The sequence below is a fragment of the Mixophyes fleayi genome, chromosome 9, assembly GCF_038048845.1.
Source record: "Mixophyes fleayi isolate aMixFle1 chromosome 9, aMixFle1.hap1, whole genome shotgun sequence".
Classification (NCBI taxonomy): Eukaryota; Metazoa; Chordata; class Amphibia; order Anura; family Limnodynastidae; genus Mixophyes; species Mixophyes fleayi.
The window spans coordinates 33896450-33916064 of NC_134410.1; the positions used below are offsets into that span (position 1 = coordinate 33896450).

At 39.6% G+C, this 19615-nt stretch overlaps 1 protein-coding gene across 1 annotated transcript in view; it reads left to right on the forward strand.

Annotated features, from left to right (window-relative positions):
- Positions 1–19615, forward strand: part of STK26 (serine/threonine kinase 26) — a 49186-nt gene that overhangs the window by 25598 nt on the left and 3973 nt on the right. The window contains exons 2-9 of the mRNA XM_075187242.1: positions 2535–2765; positions 6323–6379; positions 10228–10336; positions 10422–10579; positions 15226–15411; positions 16189–16331; positions 17570–17663; positions 18753–18815. Of these exons, the coding sequence (XP_075043343.1) occupies positions 2535–2765; positions 6323–6379; positions 10228–10336; positions 10422–10579; positions 15226–15411; positions 16189–16331; positions 17570–17663; positions 18753–18815 (1041 nt within the window). The remainder of the gene's footprint in view (positions 1–2534; positions 2766–6322; positions 6380–10227; positions 10337–10421; positions 10580–15225; positions 15412–16188; positions 16332–17569; positions 17664–18752; positions 18816–19615) is intronic.

Sequence of the window (19615 nt, forward strand, 5' to 3'; positions counted from 1 at the left end):
AGAAGATATAAATGACAATGATGTGAATGAGTTCTCTGTACAGTGCTGCGGAATTAGTGACGCTATATAAATAGCTGATGATGATGATCTGTGGTGGAAAGTGTTTTATATTGTAGCAAGATCTTGCATTTATATTGTCCTAATACAGACACCATACACATAAGATGTTTTTATAAAGCATTCACCCTGTATGCAGATAACCCCCTGGTCAGAACTGGACTCAAGGCCACATACTGCCAATCGGCAATACTAACCACTGTGCCACTTGTTTATAGACTTTACTGCAAGTGTCTTATGAGTTTAGCTGTAGAAGTCTTGGCGAGACTATCTACATGCTGCTTTGTTTCTGATATCCTACTTTCCAAAATATATTCTGTAATTAAATAAAAGCTGAATGCTCTCTGCTGAGTAAGAGAACAAAACCAATACAGAAGCAAAGCAGCAGCGTTACTGTATACAAAATAAAAAGCAGTGTGAACCATAGACAATCCACTGGGCAGGATAGGCTGTATTTGTGGATTCTTCTGGTATAAACTGCCCCGTTCACAAGAGAGCTAAAAGTTTGATTACCTGTTGGTTTAATGTGGAGCAAAAGCTGCATACCATTCATGTGATGCTTGGGTGGTTACAACAGCCAGCACTTGGAAAAGAAAGTTTTATCTAATTTGGTAAATCTGCGCTATGCAAAATAGTGGGTGTGCTTCACATATCATCCCCAGTAAATGGTCTGCATAATATACACCCCAGAACCCAACTTATTTCATGCAACAGTGAGCAATACTGTGCCTACCAAGTTCAGCCTGTATTATTCAGTAATGGAACATTGTACCTACTGCAGCCCAGCATGTTCTATCCCAATGTAGCCATCTATTTATTTAGCGCCACTAATTACGCAGTGCTGTACAGAGAACGCACATCAGTCCTAGCCCCATTGGAGCATACAGTCTAATTTCCCTAACATACACATACATACAGAGAAAATAGGGTCAATTTGATAGCAGCCAATTAACCTGGTATGTTTTTGGAGTGTGGGAGGAAACCAGAGCACCCGGAGGAAACCCACACAAACACGGGGAGAACATACAAATGCCACACAGATAAGGCCATGGTCGGGAATTGAACTCATGACCCCAGTGTGTCACATCCTTCATGTGTGAAAGTGTCTTCATGTCCTTTATAATGGAAAAGTGATAAATTAGTACTTGGTACAAGAGGAGCAGATAATGCAGAGTGTTTGCTGCTGTTCTTATAGTTGAATGCATATTACACTGCAGTGTCTTTTATTACACTGCTCTAAACATTCTATTTTACTTTTCCCAAGTCCTTTAGAAGGCACTCATTAGCTGCTGAACGCGCTTCCATTCCAGGGACTTTACTTATGAGCTCTCTTGACCTGTAACTCGCTGCATTAGTTTAAAAAAAAATTCTTCTGTCGGCCGGGGCAGAAACTCTGTGTGCACAGTGCTTTTGTAGCAATCTCCATGGCACTAATTCACTAGTCTCCTGGCACTTAACCATATTTTTTATCTAGATGGGGATTCTTTTCTTTTTTGCTGTTTGATAGTTTCATGATAAAAGAACTGTGTTTCAGTGCTCCTCATGTGTAGTCACTTTTAGATAATGGGTTGCTAAGGATTATGGGATTTGCCTTTTGGCATATGGAATGCAGTTTTTTCGCTGTCAACCCCCCCCCCCCCCCCCTGAAAAATCAGCAAGTCGAAAGTAAATGCTTAATATTTAGCATGCAAACCATCAGTTTTTAATGTGCACTATAAATGGATTTCAAGTGTACATTTTTTTTTTTCTTGTCATTGTGATATAAATTGGTACAATTCTCTGGAATGAATACCTTGTACATTTTTAGATTATTAATAATTGCATTTATGACATTTTAGACAATAAGAAAATGGGGTGTATATAATAAAAAATTTACAATTCAGGAGAGGTTTAGACAGACTAAGGAACCAGCTTTAGACCTTGGAATTAATCTCAGGGACCACTTGGATCAATGGTAATAATAAATAAGACTGTAAATTATAGGCACTGAGGCTCCCTGGCTTTAACTAGCTCTGTTATGTAAGTTGCCCCTAAATTCTCTATCATGATTGTTTATATAAACTTGTAATAGTGATCTTTCTTGATTCTGTCATACCTGCTGTCTAGCACCAGTCTCTCTTATTGCCAGTTATTCTCATGTGCATTAAGATATAAATTGTATGCTTCATCTTTATAAATCGACCCTTTTATAGTACTCATGGTATCAAAGAGAACTCATTTATGAAAACTTGTTTATAGGGATCTGTAATGTATGCCATAGAAGCAAGTGAGACTGTTTTTTAATTTTCTAAAGTACACAGCTAGAATCAGGTTACTATGGGTTACAAACTGCCCCCTCCATTATGTGTATTGTATTTTTTTGGGGAGCGGGAGTTTGGTTTTGCTACAAATTGAACTGATACTTAAAATTAACTTATACTAGAGCAGCTCATTGGCTCCCATGTGAAAATGCTCACTGTCACTTTTGTTCTTCTTAGAACCATCGGGCTGATCCAGAAGAATTGTTCACCAAACTTGAGCGCATTGGAAAGGGGTCCTTCGGTGAAGTTTTTAAAGGAATTGATAACCGGACTCAGCATGTGGTTGCTATAAAAATCATTGACCTGGAAGAAGCAGAGGATGAAATAGAAGACATACAGCAAGAAATAACCGTGCTTAGTCAGTGTGACAGTCCCTATGTGACAAAGTACTACGGATCCTATCTAAAGGTACCTTTATAGGATATACCTATCTATATAAAGTTGCATGTACTACCTGTGCTACAGTATAACATTTCTCACAATAGGTGGTGTTTTTGTGATCACGAAGCACAAATGGTACTATTTATCTTGGAATGTGCACTGTTATGTAATGCAGCCATCAAAGCTTCCATCTGGTAATATTTACTTCATGAGGCCCACTCTATCAAACTAGCGATAGCAGAGTCCTGGTGATTGGGTTGAAAGGTCCCTGGTGCATTACACAAACATCAGAATGTGCACGCAGTTGTAGTTACAGTACCCCCTGCATCTGATTTCTCCTATAGCATAAACTAAACCAGTGTAACCATACTACATCATTGGATATATCTCTCTGTAGCATTTACTGAGTAGAACTATGGGCATTACTATGGCAGGGTGGATGTAGACACGACTGATTCTGTCATACGACTGGTTTATTTATTATAAATGTACAGTTTATTTACTTTGCATGGAGGGTGACTGTTTGGTTTAGGTATTCCCACAATAACACACAGAAGCACATACCCTTTGGTATATAGGGTTGAGCGGCTGAGTTTTCTTTTTCTGGGAGACCATTTATGTGGTCTTGGGTGAGCGTGCAACACATAGTGTGAATTGCCCCTCCTTTGTAGAACATGACCAGGTGTTAGCGTTGTATCATTTTGGGTTGGCCCAGACACAACCCCTTTCTTCTTTTCCTCCCTAAACATAGGGTTTCCCCACCTAGGTTAGAAGGTTACATTATGCAAGAGCACATGGAGCTGACCAAGGGGCAGGTCAGCATAACTAGATCCATCAGAAACACTTCACATTGCTGTGCAACCTGCTAGAGACCCCCAAAATGATGTGAAGCAAGTACAGGAGATATTATCCAGAATGCTTGTGACTTGGGCGTTTCTGGGGAAAGTCCTGAGCACTCTTTACAACCATTGTAGGAAGTGGCACTTGGTGTATGACATTGTCACCAGAAACCATTAGTTAATTTTCCCCTGGATTACAAGTAAAATATCCAATATCTGTATTTTTATATTTAAAAATAAAAAAGTTGGTATTTGAGATCGATGACCTCCTTGTTGTTAATCTCGCTATTTACCATTACTTCCTGACTAATCTAAATTGCTAAAAATTAGCAAAACGCTTCTGTCTAAAACATCAACTTAAAAAAAAAAATCATTGGCAAGAAAGTCACTGGTGCCCACTTCAGGCAACATATAAGATCAGAACTGGAACTGATAATGTATCCACACTTACTTCAGTGTCGGCTTTCATCCCTTTGTTATACAGAACTGTTCTGCTTACTGTACACTGGCGACTTCTGTCTGTCATTACATGACTTGGATCCATAAACTCTTCCAATACGGCCATCTATTCAATTTTAGATATAATTTGTCTGTTAGACAATAAATAATGCCCATTATAATGGGAATGTTTCTTTTTTTATTATCTGTGAGTACAGCATAGTTCTACACATATGTTGGGCATCTCCCAATTGGCTGGATCTCATGGTGAACCATTATTATTGTGGCTAATGCCACACTCTTAATGACCTGTGCACCAGCTCCTCATGTTCCACCAGGAACTATTATCTGAGCCAGTTTAGTTAGCTCTCAGTCAGTCTTGGTTATGGTATGTGTTTAGCTCCACTTTAAATACACCTAACAAGACCCTTTCTGAATAGCTAATGCTTTTTTTATACACCATACCCTTCAGAAATAATTGATTATTGGAATAATATACATTTCTTGTCAATGATTTCTAAAACTTTAAAGAGAAGCCTACTCTTGTATGAAATATTCAGTAAACCATGAGCTTTTACAATCTAGTGGGAAAGGGCAGACATGGGAGAGGAGGAGCAAGTGTGGTTTAGAGTGGAGATCGGGACAGTAACAAAGGTGTGTCCGTGTGAGTTGTTTAGGTGTAGGGTTCGCTCTAGTAAAGGCACAGTAACTTTGTGTAAGTGCACCAAAAAATAAATAGTAAACTGTTTTTAGTGAACAAGTGATGCACACACTTATAGGGTGCATTTAAACATCATGTGGTTTCTTATTGAAGACTTCAATGTACTTCTTCGAAGATATGAAACTTTCCAATGTAACCTGGGGGTTAAATGTATCAAGCTGTGAGTTTTAAAAGTGGAGATGTTGCCTAAAGCAACCAATCAGATTCTAGCTATCATTTTGAAGAATAGTCTTAGTAAATGATAAATAGAATCTGGTTGCTATAGGCAACATCTTCACTTTTCAAACCTGCCGGAAACTCACAGCTTAATACGTTTACCCCACTGGAGGGATTAGAATGCTCATGAAGAAGGTATCTTTATTATCCATCACAGAAAAATGGATTAAACCCATTTAATCTCTTTTCTGAAATAATTAAACCTAGCGCAGTGTCCTTTTTTTTAAAACCTAAATTGTCAAATGGTAATGCATTCACATATTGCAAATGATGTTGGGCCATCCGCGATAATGCAAAGTAGTGTGCAAGAGTCTCTGCCTTGGAATACCACTTCTGTGTGTTTTGTGTGAGAACACCTCAGTGTTTCTCTAGTAAAGAGGTTTTCAGAATGTTTCAAGATTTGCAGGCCGGGGGACAGTCTCGATATTGGGCGATGTAGGGGATTCCGCAAGTGAGTAGGGACACCGGTGAAATCTTGCAATAGTGTATGAGATGGTTATTAGACTGAACTAAAAATCCAGATGGGTAAGTTTGTTAACTTCCAACCTCTCAAGTGCACTCATATACCCAATTGGATTATCCACCAGTGTCCAAGCATTCAGATGTTCCCTTTAAACTCCTCTTGTTAGTCAATTGTACCCCTATTCTTACACCTCTGCTCCCCACTATTTCCCCTTTCTCTGTGTTCGCCCATTCTCTCTAGCATGTAAACTCACTCAAGCAGAGCCCTCCTAATGTTTACCTTACATTATTATGTAATTTTGCGGATTAAAATGATGTAAAGTTGTACTATGTACAGTGCTGCTGAACTCTTGTGGTGCCTTTATAAATAAAATATGATAGGATGTTGTAAAGAGGCAGCAGCACTGTATATGTAAGTCTCTGCACTGTGGCACTTATGTAGCTTTATCATTTATATTACTGCCGTTTAAAATATTTCCTGGATAAGACATTTAGGCTCAGGTTTTTCTTTTAATGCCCTTGAATTGATTTTCCTGCAGGAAGTCTGATGTATATGAGAAATAAAGCCTTCCCCCATGGTCAAGGCTGACTCTATAATCTCTTAAAGCTTTAACTCATCCCTAGAGTCATATATCCTAAATAAAACCCTCCCCTTTACCCCGTGAGTTAACTTTGATGGGGCCAAGCCCTGGACATGTGCTGTTGGTGAGTTACTCACCCCCTCTGGCACCTGTAACTGACAGCTAGGTGACACTAGTAAACCCCCCCCCCCCGGGTATTGGGTTGGTGTTGATGAACTTGTGAAAAATGTGCAAAAGTATTTGTTGTTAGTACCTCTCTTGTAGACAGCATCATAGTTTTAAAATCATCACATTAAGATTAATTTTGCACTTAACCTTGCTTTTCAGGGCACAAAACTATGGATTATTATGGAGTATTTAGGAGGAGGCTCTGCCTTAGACTTGGTGAGTACCAGGCAGATTGTGTCACTTTGTAAATGAGTTATTCCTGCGGAATCTGTTAAACCTTTTACTTTCTCTATACATTTGTTGGGACACAGATCGTGTGCATTCACCAACTGCTGCAGCAAATCTTAATTGGACATGTTCCTCGAAATTCTTATTTGTTTTATGGGCAGGAAAGTAAATGTGAAAAAAATACATGTTTTTTTTTTTATTTATTTTTTTATTTTATTTGTGGAAAGATATTTCTGTAGGAAACACTCTCTTTACACACAGCAGTCAGCCATGAGTGGAATGCAGTGGTCTCTTATCTTTTAGCCCCACCAGCTCCCTAAGTATGTTATTTGCTGTATGGAAGGTAAGTGCTGTGGATAGAGGTGGGGGGGTGTTTATGGCACACAAAAGCAGGTGAATTTATCTGGTAAACAAGAACAACGGTGGAGTTTCAAATTGACTGTTTTCTGTGTGTTGTAGCTGTTTTCAGTGAATGTGATGATAGCATTTCTGTACAAACTGTTATGTACATCTCCAGCCTCCTTTCCTTTCACCCCCCACCCACCCAATCAAACAACTGTCTCCTCACCTCCCCTCTGATAGCCAGGTCTTCCTCTTGTCTTAAAGACTTCTCCAGTCCTGCTCCCCCCACCCCTGAAATGTTCTCTCTCGATTTCCTCCCCCCCCAGCATCCAATGCTTTAAACACACCCTAAAAAATCACCTGTTCATCAAAGCCTACCATTTCACCGCCTAACCTCAACCCCCAGTTACTGGGAGAGGAGCTGCAAGTATAGGGCAAATCAATATCTCCTGCATGCCTTCCTACCCAAACTGAGGAACTGGTCTTGTTGTTGAACCTTGTGAAAGTGTGTGCAGAGTGCTAGGAGGCACACATTTTTGATGCCGATCTCCACTGACCAGCAGTCGCATACAGATTCCACATTCAAAATGAACCACATTTACTGTTGCATCACCTGAGTGCATATGGCAAGGGCAGCACTTGCAATGACTAGCACTGCGGAAAAGCTTCTTTTTGCTTTCCAGAAGAAGCTAATCTAGAAGGCTTACTAGAGGCACTTGTCTTCACATCAGCTTTGTTGTCTGTCGCCCAAAGAGTTAACGCAATCTCTGGCAGCAGTGATGTTTCTGCTGCGGACTGTGAAATCATTACCACCTTCTATCAGAGCTGAAACTGTCTCTACCAATTCCTCACTTGCAAGTAATTCCATTAAGACAGTGCTACGCCAATGAGCCGAGATCAAAAAGTGTCCCCCCTTCATCCAAGTCCCATCTGTCAAAAAAGTAAATAAAATAATTTGATAAGAGATTTTTTTAAGAGTAGTAGGAAAAGTTGCTAATATTACTCCTCATAATAGTAGTAAGAAAATTGTCCTAGATCTTATTAATCACTTATATCATTAACTGTTGAGGTAAAAAAACAATTTCCATCTCTTGCCGCTATTATCGATACGTCAATTACCTACAAAATCTGAGGCATCTAGATGTATTAAGTCATCTCTCTATACAACCTTTATACTTTTTTTTTTTTTCTCAGTCTGTCTATGGTTGTAGTGGTACAAGACAGTCCCAGTTGTTGAACAAATACGTCCCAAGTAGGAGCTTGTGGGAGCTACCCACATAACTCCTTTGTTTGACTGGGTTCTATACCACCCAAGTATTGCACATCTCATGTCATCCACGTCAAGTAGCCCACCATTATGTGTTACCCGCTAAATAAGCACAAGTCATCAGTTTAATATTTTCTTTCATTAACATACTGACACACACATGATACTAAGTATTTTACTTATCCTCACAAGATAACTTAGAGCATCTACATGGTACATAAAATCCTTATATGCAGTACATGTAATACATTAGTTTAGTAGGCAAGATGTTATAAGATAATACGAAGTCACTCTGTAATATTTGACCTTGGGTTAGTGCTGGATGGACACTAAAATGCCTAATTTTAATCCGTCCACATGCATGCATCATTATGATTGGCATATTAGAAGTCATGTCCCTCGCTCTGCATATAGTGGATGAACTATACTGTGACATGAAACACTGTGGAGCAATTAAAGCTTGAATTGACTGACTCTAATGTGACTAAATGAAGAAAAAGCATTTTGCTAAAGCTTTAATTTAATAAGACTTCTAAAGTGTGTATTCATTCATCTGAGACGGTGCCAACTCTGTTTATAGTGTGAAGCATGACGCTGGAAAAATATGGTTGTTCGGCTAACACATCCAACACCTATATGGGGGAGACATATGCTTGTATATACCAAAATACATATGTTAAACTGAATCCAAGCTACATTTGTTCCAAAATACCATATTGCTGAAGTTTGAACGGGAAACACTGCACACAAAGCAGCTTTTCAGCAGCTTAGGATTTCCATACCTTAAAAGCCATAGAGGTGCAGAACATAAGTGAGCTTGTTTGGCTTAAATAAGGAAGCTAGGAGACAGCCTTACACTGTTGTTCCATTAAGATCCTGCCAATTGCTCTTTTTAAGACTGGGGAGGAAACTAAATGAGGTTTATAGTTTGTTTACGGGCCCTCTCTTTTCCATGGGCTGGCCCGACATACCTGTGTGAAATAAAGAGGCTCTTTCACACCATGGCTGCCTTCAGTGTGTCACCATTTTTTTTTCCCTTTTGAATGAGCATGGCTGCAGTTTCCTGCCTTAAATAGAAGTAATTGGTTAGGTTTACTGAACTGTATTGAATACAAGCTTTCTTTATATGTGTTCACAGCATTCATAAACGCCAAAGAAGGCGAAGCATTGGGTCTGTCTATTTTTTTTATTTACCCACCTAACCCAGAAGTTGGCAGCTTGCAGCTGTTGACTTAACTGTTCATTACTGTGGTGCGCAGGCAGCTCTTCAGCTGCTGAACTGCAATTCACAGCAAACATCACAAATAGATAATATATTTTCATGCCAGGACTTTCTGGTTTCTGTTTCTTTAGCATTCAGTTCTCCAAATGAGTCTCAGTACAGCACCTAAAGTCTGACCCCCCCCCCTTACCCATCACAGCCAACCCCCTCCCCACCCCAGAAAACAAAAATGTAAAAAAAAAAAGTAGTTGCTATTCACTTATGTTTTTCTAGAATGTGTCCAAATGATGGAACAGTAATGGGCAACTTGCAGCGCCCAACCACCCGGCCTTAACCTGCAGCCCAACGCTCCTCCCTGCTTTGTCACATTTGTTTGTTCTAGCTTATAAGACTTGTTAAAAAATGACAGCTGGCATATTACAGATAGCTGTCTCTTTAAATGCATTCTGTAACTAATAATAGTGTGCTTCCCTTTTGAAGGTTGGAGGGCCATCAATGCGCCCCCTGAAGTGTATCTGGTTGCCTATCACTGCAGTACACTCATAAAACACTACAAATATAGAAATATCAGTGCAAAGTCCAAGAATTTATTACCCCTGGTCTTCCTGTATGAACTGATGATGTATTTATGCGAGATCTCTTCCTGTTTCACCCATATGACTTCAGAGCACTTGGAAATGGCTGGTCCAGAGAGCAATCTGGTTAATTATTACCTACACATAAATATTACGCTCTCTTTTCATCACATATAATATTAATGTGTGTGTTTGACAGTTTGTTCTCCTACTATATGCAGTTTCACTTCTCTAGTAACCTGTAAAAATATACAGCAACTGAGCCCGCTACCTTTGCAAGCAAATCTGATTTCTAATCCGTATTTGATCATTTAAACACAGTATTTGTGAGTAGGGCAATTATCTTCAGAATGTATTTATTAGTTATCACTTTAACCATTGGTCGGGCACAGCATACATCATTTTAGTAATGTTTCTTTCCCCCTTTCAGCTGCGTGTCGGGCCTTTTGATGAGTTCCAAATTGCGACTATGTTGAAAGAAATCTTGAAAGGTCTGGATTATCTGCACTCCGAGAATAAGATTCACAGGGACATCAAAGGTTGGCCCAAGTCTCTCTTTATGATCCGCTTACCTCCTGACTGCAGCCAGGGAAGCACTCCATCTCACGTTGTCTTGTTTTACAGCTGCCAATGTCCTGCTTTCTGAGCAAGGAGATGTAAAACTAGCTGACTTCGGTGTAGCTGGACAGCTGACCGATACACAGATTAAAAGAAATACATTTGTAGGGACACCTTTTTGGATGGCGCCTGAAGTCATACAGCAGTCTGCTTATGACTCTAAGGTAAGAATGATATTTGAGATCTACTTTTTGCTTTCATGACGGTAAGCAAGAAATTAAATGTTTCCACAAAAATGCCTGTATAACACTTTATAGGCTGCTGTTTGGGAGATTACTTTGTGACCTTTTTAAAGGCATATCTGTGGGTACTTTCCATGAATATTCTGGACAGCATTGCTTTTCAGTGTCTGTCCAAAGCCAGCCAACTTTGCCTAGCAACCATCACCGCAAAATAACCCATCATGTAATGGGTTATAGGGATCATATACACAGTTTATGTCCGTGATGAAGTTATCACCCGATAAATATTGTTTGGGGGGTTTGCCCACTGATGCTGGATTTCCTGTGTTCCCTTTTCATTGGTTTATTTCCACTTGATGTCACCGCTTAAATAATGGGACAGTATTGCACTGGGTCACTAATGTGTATATTGGCCATAAGTTCTTCCTTCCCATCTATAAATGTCACTTAGTAGGTTCTAACGTATCAGGAGTGCCAAGGGTTCTGCTAAGGTTGTACATGATCTGCTGGAGTTATTAAAGCTTGATTAAATGTTTTTTTTTATAATCAAATTATTACTTTGCCTTTTCTTTATAGCTTCCTTGCATGACTTTCAGCCATGCTTTTATATAATCGGGGAGAACGGTTTATTGTCATTGCCGTGGATATGTCAAAGCTTTGTAATGTATACAAATGTATACAGTGTATAAGACAGATCTGTGTTGTATCTCGGGGAACAAGTTTGCCTGATGTGAATAGATTGCTGAAAAGGCGATGTATTTAGGAAAAGCTGCTTTAAAGAAATCTGTTTATCATACTTAGGAGATTTTATTGTTTGTAAGTTATTAGAGTATATTTTGCAACAATTTCCCTGCTAATTAGTGTTTCTGGATTTTGTGTTTTTATGAAGGCTTCTTACACACTAGGTGAAATTGATTTCACATCCAGTACATCCACCTCACTACAGTAAAACAATTGTCCTTGCCTAGTGCGTATGAGACCATACTCTTACTCCTGGCATACATTTACAAAGCCCTCAAAATTTTCTTTTTTATTTTGCCTATTTTGGGGACAGTATATGACTAATATTAAAATTAGCCATGTGTAAGCTGTTCCTGGCTATTCAGATGACATATAATCTCTGTTTTAGTCAGTCACTGAAGGGTTTCTTCAGGCGTTTTCAGAGGGAGCAGCGTGCTTAGACAGTTCCCTTAAGACAATAGAATTATACATTGGGCATGGTAGTAATTATTGTGTTGTGTCTCTGGTTGTTTTGCTATGGCTTTGTGGTCTCCCTGTGTAATAGAACACTACTTTTGTGTATGATGTATTTAGTCAGACTGACAATCAGATAAAGGGGATGATTTACCTATGCTGCTTGAGGAAATAACTTTGTTTGCTACTGTATGACTGCATTTGATAAGTAAATGTTGGTGTTGCAGGCCAAAGTTGTTTGATGTTTTTCTTATGAAAAGTGGCAATCCCACATAGGAATTTTTTGGGGTCCTTAAAAAGTTAAGTACCTTTTTTTTTGTTTTTTTGTATCTTATCTTTTTATGTATCTCATAAACTTTTCTTACATCCTCCTACTACAAATCGTTATCTCCTTTTGAAAATCACTTTTTAGAGGGGTACCAAGTAGGGCTGTCAGACACAGGCCAACACACTGTCAGTATGTCAGGTGGTGCAAAGGGGGGAAGGCCATCAGAGAAGCTCAGAGGGTCATGCCAAAGCGCCTCTGCTCACTACATCATGTCATGTTACTGTTGTCATGGTAATCGCATGACGCTGATAATTCTTTAGATTTTGCACAATCATGAAGGCCAGTCTGAAGAGAGAAAGCCAAGGGTATAAGTTAACTAACCAAACTACTTTTTATAATGATTTTATAAAATTAGCTAGTTTTTTTTTTTTCTATGTTTATGGTTTTGTTTTCATGGGATTGTTGCTTTAATTTAAGTTAACTTATTGTTTGTAGCAAAACTGGTCTGTAAATGGGACAGCTTAGTGCATGTTATGTGCACTTACAGAAAACATACATTTTTCAATATGTGTAGACTTTCATATTGCTTGATCCTCTCGCTGATGGGTAAATCTGTTGTCTGCATGCATTCGAGACACTGACTTTGCAGGCTAAAAATGCAGCTTATCAGTTCACTGGAAATCAGAAACCATCACTTGAGGCACAAAGAAAAATTTAATTTTTTAGCCTGTGTTCTCAGAAAACCAGTAACGTTACTAGACCTTGGGAAGCGATAGGCTGCATTGCCCCAGTGATATCATGAATGCCTAGTGTTTTATAATAAAGGCTTATTATGCTAAGTGTCAGATTATTTTCTTGGCTTTACCAAACAATAGCATTTTAAATAATGCTCATGTAACAGGGCAGCATGCTTGCTTTACTCAGAGGCCCTTTATTTAAGAAAAGATCAGTTTAAATGATCATATTTCTCTAAATTAATCATTTTGATGCATTTTTAAACTTGTTTTATCGCATTGCATCATATAATAATTTTATGGCAGAAACACTGTTGATCATCTTTGAAGCTCAGAATGGACGTGTCTTGTATTAAAAAACAGTGCGTGCAGCAAATTGGGAGGGACACATGGATCAAAGATTACATTGTACACGTAAACATGGCTAAATATGCAACAAGAGTGAGATCTATAGTGCTTTCATTTAAATATTTAAATATGTATTGTGGTTATAGCCACTGACTTCTTGTGCCTAAAGTGAAACTAAAACCCACCCGAAAAGAAAATACTTTGATAGAGTAGACCGTCCTAAATAGATACCTCATACATGGCGTTTGTGCTTTTATTGTCAGCGTTTTAGGGACCATTGTGAAGTGAACCTGTCATTTGAAATTGTAAATTCCCCTGCTCAATTATATTGCCCATCTTCCTATCTCTCTTGGTTCCATCCTATTTCATATCCCCATATAGTTCTAACACTCACTGCGCGTTTGTATGACATTGTTCAGTGTGCCTTGTGCTAAGGAAAGTGGTTGTAAACCCCACTAGGGCAGGCACTGACTGATTATTCTCTATACAGTGGTGGGCAACAGGCAGCCTGCCAAGCCTTCACCTGCGGCCCACCAGCCAGCTTTTCCCGATCATATTCTATGCTTTGTAATAAGCCACGAATGAGGCTTCTGCGTTGACGTCGTCTTCACAGTGCTGGAAGGTCACGCGGCACACCCGCATGCGGCCCTCCAGGTAAGCCAAGTTGCCCCCCTCTGCTTTATGCAGTGCTGGGTAGCATATCAGTGCTGTATAAAGAACAATAACTGAAGCTTATGTACACTTGAGGTTATTCATTACCACCACTAGAGGCAGCATTCCCTTCCCAACTCATGGCAGAATAGCTATATTGAACCTAATATAGGCTCATCTGCCATCCTACACTACATGGGCAGGGCAAGAAGAACAGATATTTACTAAACACATTGCAAATCCATCTACAAACCTCCTGTAGTGATCAGACCAGAGGTCAAATGCGGTGTGTTAAATTCCACAACTCCAGAATATATCCAACAAGTTTCTGGTCTGAGCAAGTCTAGATAATCTCCCGTTCACATACAGCCAATCCTAGTAAAAGTGTGCTGAGACGGGAGGATCATTAAAAAATGACTTTGTATGTTCTGTTGTATGTATGGCCAGAGTTCTTTATATTCAATACACTGGGTCACAGCACTGCTCGACTCTCTGCACTTTAAATGTATTTATAGCATTTTGTTATCCCTGGACAATGAAAATCACTTGGTATAGTGATCTAAATACATGGCTAGATAGCTCTGATGGCAGATTGAAAGATAAAGCAGTGCCTTTAGTAACTGAGGATGGGAAGAAATATTACAGATAAGCTACTCTGACTGAAAAGCCCTATTTTAAAGGCACTCTAAACCTATCTATACCCCCTTTCTATTAAATATTTATAGATAAATAATATGCTTATTATAAAACTTTATTTTCTGTAAAAGTGTTACTAGTGTCATTCTATTTATGATAAAACCCTTTCCTCCGATCATAGCTCTCCGGTCAGTCTTGTTTCACACAAGATGGTCCTCACAATATTCTAGTTTTGGTGACCAGGGTTGGGTGTGACATAAGGCAGGATATGCTGTCAGTGTGTGGTGGCCAGGACCTGGAATACTGAAGATATGATCATGTAAATATGGGGCAGGTACAACGTATCCATCTAGCATTTATAAAAACTTTGCGTACAGTTTCTACACTTGTCATATTGATATCACTAGACAAAACAGTCCAACATTGTCAGAATGTTCTTAGAACTGGTTGATTGTAATTGGCACTAAAAGGAAGCATGCGGTGTCCTATTGTGCACTAATCTACTATCAAGTCTCATGAATGGGTGTCCCAGTTTACGGTTTCAGAATTCTGGGCGCCCAAACTGACGACAAACAGTTATTTCATAGGGCCTGAGAGCGGCATAGCTTTGTGTGTCAATAGGTGAGCAGGTCATAAGAATGTTTGATATACACCCAATATTGAAAAGGTTAATGTTATGTACAGTCTTATAACAAACATGTCGTGTAAAAACTGTATTCTCCTTGGTGCATACATGTTATAGACTTGGCATCTCAGAAGTCATGACATGTTGTCTAATCTTGTATTTGTACTTTTAGGCTGACATTTGGTCTTTGGGAATAACTGCAATCGAATTAGCTAAAGGTGAACCACCAAACTCCGATATGCACCCAATGAGGGTCCTGTTTCTCATCCCTAAAAATAACCCACCCACTTTAACAGGAGATTTTACCAAACCATTCAAAGAGTTTATTGATGCTTGCTTAAACAAAGATCCATCATTTGTAAGTAATTTTTTTTTCTTAAAAAAGAAAAGTCTAGTAAATGAACTGCTGTGGTTGGATTTGTGACCTTAAATCATTGATATTGCATATACAGAAGCTATTTTTAAGGCTGTTTCACAAAATAAGCTTGTACTGAATACATTTTACTAATGAGGTCTAAAGGACAAAACCAAGAATTTGTTTTGGTTTATAAAGTGTGACTTATAATGCACTGTTCAGTGTCCACCGCCTAAGTCCCAGTGCAGATCTCTTAGAATGTAAAATGTGATTAAACAAAAGCAAATCCAATTGGAAAAGCCCTGAAGCTGCAATATGTGGCTTCAGATTTCTAAAGGCAAAAAAAAGGTTCAAGTACAAAGCAGTTAACTCGCTATGAGATGATGATTAGTACCGCTTTATATAGCGCAAAGAAATTACAAAGAGCTTTACAGAGATTGTGTAATCCTTCACAGCAGTCCCTATCCATATGGAACTGTTTCAATTATTTGTGTTTGAGCTAGTTACTTTGGATGTTGTGTAATTATAAAAATGTTTAAGCATTTTTCTACGTATATCTCCACTCTAAGCCACACTTGCTCCTCTTGTTTTAGCTGTGTCCTCTTCACTTAGAACGTAAGCTCTTTAATGAGCAAGGTCCTCTATACCCTTTGTTTTCATGTCTGTGTTTATTTTGTCTGTCTTGTTTTATGTATGTCCTTCTTCTTTCCCGACTGTACGGCACTGCGGAACACTGTGACTCCTTACAAATCTACAATAATAATATGTGTGTTTTCCCAGAGACCTACAGCCAAAGAACTTCTAAAGCACAAGTTTATTGTGAAAAATGCCAAGAGGACATCTTACCTAACAGAGTTGATTGACAGGTTTAAGCGCTGGAAGGCTGAGGGGCACAGTGACTCTGGTTCTGACGATTCAGATACGTAAGTGTTGGCTCATTTGAATGACAACAATTCCCATTCTAACGTTACTGCCCGTTGCTTCGCTAAACTGTAATCCCTGCTGGCATAACTATCGAATTTTCTCTGGCTGCACTCCACTACCAGAGGGCTATAGGTGTAGATTCTGGACATCCAGTTGTTTCCCCACAGGCCGATTTCTACGAGATTGTTTTTTTTGCAGGAGGATCCTCTTCATCATCATCATTTATTTAGCGCCAACATATTCCGTAGCGCTTTACAATTGGGGACAAGCATAATAAACTAATAAACAAACTGGGTAAAATAGACAGAGGTGAGAAGGCCCTGCTCGCAAGCTTACAATCTATGAGACAATGGGAGTTTGACACATGAGATTAAGTCTACATTTTGCATTTTGGCCCAGCCAGGCTGCAAAGGTAAAAGTGACTCATAGGCTAAATGATCCTGTCACACAACAATGTTGGTCAGGAGGTAGTTGTCTTGTGTGAAAATGTGTAACAGGTGGTAATAGGGTAAGGTAGTGAGGTTAAGAGGGTGGTTGAGGAATATTATAAGCTTGTCTGAAGAGGTAGGTTTTCAGAGATCGCTTGAAAGTTTGTAGACCAGAGGAGAGTCTCATTGTGCAAGGGAGAGAATTCCATAGAGGCGGATTCTCTTCCAGTGTCTGAGACTGCATTTCCCTGCTGGAAGTGGGGGAGACTTTTTTTGTTTTAAGAACAGCACTTGCAGCACCCTAGTGTCACTGACATCTAAGCCTGTGTCTTAGCATGTTCTCACATGCTGTAGTAGTAATAGTAAAATGTGAATACGTGTTTTCTGTCAAGATGATTGTGATGTACCAGTATTGCGTTTCAACTCGCTAGCGCACAAAGCTTTACATTTGCTCTAATCAATGATTTTTGGTATGTTGCGCGGGGGGGGGGGCTTTGACAGAAGACTGCGTATGTCGGCCCCTTGTATAGTCAGAATCTGGATGGGTTATCATTTACATACGGGTCATTAAACACATTTTATCACCCCCTCAAGAGAAATAAAAGCCCACATACAAGGTCAGCTTGTCATTTGCAGTGGTTTGTTTTTGTGTGAACAGCAAAAACAAGAGGTTGCTGGGGCAGCTGAAATGCTCCGGTTTGGCGGACCTTTATGTATTTAGGGACATAAAAGCACAAACAAACAACACTCGTAAACTGTGTTGTGTGCAGGAAAAAAAGCATGTAAATGTGATCACCCTTTTTCCACAGGGAGTCCAGTAACAAGGAGAACAATTCTCATCCCGAATGGAATTTCACCACAGTGCGGAAGAAACCAGATGCAAAGAAATTGCAGAACGGAACAGTAAGTGACCTATTACATCATCAGATGGCTTTTTACATTATTTCACCTGTGTAGAGCAAGCTTCCTGTAAGTGTGTATTCCCTATAAATACTTGTTTTGTGCTGTAGATGTCTACTTTTCTCATTGTGTTATTGCAATACTTAAAGGATCCTTATTTTCATCATGAAATTATACTTGCAGTCTTTTAATATTAGAGCATCAGTGGCGCACGCAGGGGGGGTTTCTGAGTCTCTAGAAACCCCCCCCCCTGCGCTAACTAAGTGGCCACTGTCCTATAAAGCAGCCGCGGCGCTGTCAAAGAAGCGTCCGAGGCGGTGCTGTATTGTATACAGCACTGCCGCAGACGCTTCTTAGACAGCGCCGCGGCTGCTGTATAGGACAGCGCTGGCGAAATGCAGCAGCTCTCTCTCGTGTTTTTTTTTCGGTCGGCAGGGAGAAACCTTCTCCCCCCCCCCCGACAATCCTCCGTGCGCCCCTGAGCATAGTCTGAAGGAAAGGGTGCCATAGACCCAATTAGGCATTATTTACATTTTCTAGCACACACTCCAATGCCCAACCAGACTATCCACCAGTCTTCAAGCCTTCGAACTTGCCCTCAAAACTCACCTTTTCGTTCAAGCTTACCATCCCTTTTAACTCTCCCGCTAATCATCCCTCATCTCCACTCCTCCATTCAGTTTCACCTCCTGTGTCTCTTCCCCTCCCCTTTAGAATGTAATCTCTCACAAGAGGATCCCTCTCCCCTTGTGTGTTCCTTACGTAATTGTCAGTTTGCTTGCTGTTATGTTTGTGTTTCACTTGTGTTCTCATGTAACTGTCATTTTAATGTAATAACCCCCGATGCATGGCGGACCCTAGTGACGCCTTAGGAATAAATTATAATAGTATATGAGGGGTGTATGACCTGTAGGAGGTGACAGATGCTTGCATGCGTCTCCTGTGGTTTAGAAGCAACCATAAAACTGTTACCTGTTTGCGATCTTTATATTTTAAAATAAAATCTAGCTTGTTACATTTCCTGTTTTATGTTTTTGTTTTTTAAAAAAATATTTAGAAATTTATTGTCGACATGTATTTTTTTTGTTTCAGGATCAAGATCTTGTGAAAACCTTGAGCTCATTATCTATAATAATAGCCCCAGTGTTTGCTGAGGTATGATGCAGTTCTTTTAAGTCTATTAGAAGAATAATGAATGTTTCGGTTCCCTCATTAATCAGCAGTGTTCTGCTGCTGTCTATCATCACTGCACATGCAGACAGGGACAGCCTACTAAACAATTATTGATGAGTACAATAAATGGCAATGTATTTTGAGTGTAAGCCCATTGGTGTAGTGCAGTGTTGGCTAACTTGTGACACTCTAGGGGTTGTGAAACTACATGTCCCAGCATTCCCTTCCAGCAATAAGCTGCTATATTGGCAAAGCATGCTGGGACTTGTAGTTTCACAACACCTGGAGTGTCACAGGTTAGCCAACACTGGTGTAGTGTGATCTGTAGCTTGCTGGAGATACACTGTGGTGGTATTGCGCATCTCTGGACCAGCCTTAACAGTTTGAACAGAGACGAAAGTAGTATTAAACTCATCAACAGAGAAAAATAACTAGTCATAAAACTGAATGAGGCTGGGAAAGGTGAAAGGTACTGGCTGCGGGAGAGTTTACTTAAGTAATCTGGTGAATGTTGAAAGGTAGTACCACTATATTCTGTTTTGCGACAGGATTGGTGAGGTCGTTGAGTATTCTATTAAAAACAGGTTTGGCCAAGGAATGAGTTTTAGGGAGCTAAAAGATGTGTGCCTTCCAGATCCAATGATAAGTTTGACCCCGCTGTAGAAAGTTAACAAAAAAGGAAAGGAGAATGCCAATATTTTTCTCTCCCCATTTTTATAAAAAAAATAGTGCAGCTTACAGCACCTGTGGTATTTGGATTCAGAACAGTTCTGAGGTAAGCG